At 60.4% G+C, this 2877-nt stretch overlaps 1 protein-coding gene across 1 annotated transcript in view; it reads right to left on the minus strand.

Annotated features, from left to right (window-relative positions):
- Window positions 1–403: 403 nt before the first annotated feature.
- The window catches only part of SLC45A1 (solute carrier family 45 member 1), an 18927-nt gene continuing 16453 nt past the window's right edge, over window positions 404–2877 (minus strand). The window contains exon 9 of the mRNA XM_023535617.1: window positions 404–813. Coding sequence (XP_023391385.1) covers window positions 547–813 — 267 coding nt within the window. The 3' untranslated portion in view covers window positions 404–546. The remainder of the gene's footprint in view (window positions 814–2877) is intronic.

Consider the following 2877-nt stretch of genomic DNA (forward strand, 5'->3'; position numbering starts at 1 on the left):
TGGATGGCTGATGGCTGATGGATGGATGATGATTGTATGCTCTAACCCACTCTGGGATACGATGCACAATCACACCAGGTTGTCTCTACCTCAGCGCCACTGGCACTGGAGCTGGATGCTTCCTTGTCGTGGGGACCATCCTATGCATTGCAGAGAGTTTACAGCATCTCTAGACAGTACCATCCACCCGAGTCGTGACAACCAAAAATATCTCCAGACATTGCCAAATGTCTTCCGGGTGGGGGTGGGAGGCCCAAATCACCACCGGCTGAGAACCATTGAGTTACACCTTCCCTTTCAGTGAACGATCGTTACAGCCCCCTCCTTAAGTCCCCATGGCTAGTGGCCCAATCCTAGAGCGACCCCTTCCCCCTCGGGAGAGCCACTATGAGAAACCACAGACTTTGCTGCTGCTGCCATTTATTATTTTGTCACATATTTACATTCCAACAGGAGATCTGTCCCACGTCCACCCAAACCCTTAGGTTTGTCACTGGCCCCGGACCCCTGGGCACAGGTCGCAGGCCAAAGCTGGGGCTCCAGGTGTCAGACGTTCAGCAGGAGGGGCCGGTGCTCCTCGTCGGGGGCGTCACTGGGAGGGATTTCGTACACGACGCACAGGGAGGAGTACAGGCAGCCCAGGAAGGACACCAGGCTGGAAAAGTACATCACCCCGTTGGCGCTGCCCACGGCCGAAGTCAGGGGCCCCAGCACCAGCGAGACCAGAATCTGTGCCAAGAAGTACTGGCAGCTCAGCAGGGAGATGTCCACGCCCATGCCACGCCTGGTGCCGTCCGCGCTGGACCCTGCAAACTGACCCAGAGGGAGGAACGCGTCAGCGGCAACGGGCGGCTGACCCGGCCCGCGGCTCCCGCAGGCCCAGCCGCCCCGAGCGGCCCACGCACAGCGGGCTCGCATTTTTCAGGGCCGACGTGCACGGGGAGTTCAGCCAAGAGTTTAATAATATTTGTGTTCAGAGAGATGACAACAAGGAAAAGAATCCATGACTAATGGCAGCGGGAGGGCTGCGTTCTCACAGGCCCGCCACACAAGGCCCCGCCTGGAGCATTCCGGTCCTGTCCCCTTCACACTCACTGAAAAGCAAGCCATCTGCTCGGCCAGCTGGTGCTCTGGGGTCTGGCCCATGCCCTTTCTTAACTTCTGTCACCTCCGATGCCTGTCACACACTCTGAAATACCTTTCACGGTCCACAGAGGGACCTTGGGTTCCAGAGGCCCTCGTGCCCCCAGCCTGGACACGTCGCTCGGCCTCCCTGCCCACCCACCGCACCAGGCTGGGGGGCTCCGAGCAGAGCTGCAGGGGGGAGGCGGTGTGGGCCCCTCACTCTGCTCCGCGCATGGCCACCCTCCCCCGGCGGCCACTGATGCAGCAGGGCGACGCCAGCCCCACAGACTGCTGCGTGCGCACCGCCCAGGGGCCAGCATGGCCTGGCCCTGTGTCCAGACACAGATGTGGTCCCCTCTGGGACACTGCCGGATCCCCTCCCCGGAGAAGGCTGTGTCCTCGCAGGCACCTGCCAGGTGCTCTGTGGAAAGGCTATGTGTGCGTCCTGGGGAGCTGTGACACACACAGCCACGAGGCCCACAGGGACGTCGCTGTGGCGGGGAGGCCACGGGTTAGCCCTGACCCAAAACCCGAGGAAGACAGAGAAACGTGAGCATCCAGAAGGGTCCGCGGGCAACAGAGGCCTTCCCGCCAGCTCCAACCGGATGCCGCTGAGTGGCCTGTGGCCCCGGCGTCCCCTCCCCTGGGGCAGGGCAGTCCTTCTGCAAGAACCAGCACATCCGTTTAACCCAGCGAACGGGGCTCTGGGCTGCAGGGAACTGGCAAGGGGGACGGTGGCCATAGGGGCAGGGACGGTGCCATTTGGCTAAGTCCTCTGGTCCCTTGAGTGCTGTTGGCGCACACGTGGCTGCCCCGACTGTGCTGGCTGGAGGCGCAGCGTGCGTGCACAGCTCCCCCTCAAGCAGTCACAGCCTCAGCCCCGCCCTGGGGGACAGTAAAGTCCACCTGGCCACTGCCCGTCCATGAGGTGGGGTGTCCTGGGCCAGGAGGGGGCTATCCGGCGACCACCCAGTGACATGCAGTCTGGCTCCAGGCTGATGTGGCTTTTCACTCAGGGCTGGCCCGCTGAATTCATCAGAAACCCCAAACTCCTTCAAACAAATTAGGACACTTCCGAGGCAGGGCCCGGGGCAGGTGACAGCAGCCCAGAACCAAAGGGGGTGCGAGAAGCTCAGGTATCGAGGCGAACTTTTAATGCACTGCTTTAAAATCTGAACATTGCTGCGAAAACCTACGACGGGAATGTTATTTCCCATCGAAAGGATGAAGCCCCAGTGCACACTATGACATGGGCGAAGCTGAGAACGTGATGCTGAGAGAGAGAAGCCACACGAAAGGCCACACGTCACACGCTCCATTTACATGGAATGTCTGGAAGAGGCAAGTCCGTCAAGACAGGGAGGAGGTCAGTGGTTGCCCGGAGTGGGGGGATGGGGGGGCGAAGGGGGACTGGGGAGGCGATGGCTAAGAGGTGTGGGGTTTCTTTTTGGGGTGAAAAAGAATTTCTAAAATTGATCGAGGTGACGGCTGCCCAGGTCTGCGAATTCACTAACCACCGCCGAACTGTGCACTCGAAATGGGCCGCGTGGCGAGTCACTTCTCCACACAGCTGAACGAGACACCAGGTTTGATGGAAAGAGAATCGACAGTCTCGCTTTCTCCCTTTGCCTCGGGCTCCCCGGCGGCTCGGCAGGGTGCCGTTCCCTACCCTGTCGTCACCTAAAGTTCCCCTATTTCGGGCACCGATTCTCATTTTCGGAATTACTGCGCTGACCTACCATGGATCACGAC

This window comes from Pteropus vampyrus, unplaced genomic scaffold (assembly GCF_000151845.1).
Source record: "Pteropus vampyrus isolate Shadow unplaced genomic scaffold, Pvam_2.0 Scaffold142, whole genome shotgun sequence".
NCBI classification, from domain to species: Eukaryota; Metazoa; Chordata; class Mammalia; order Chiroptera; family Pteropodidae; genus Pteropus; species Pteropus vampyrus.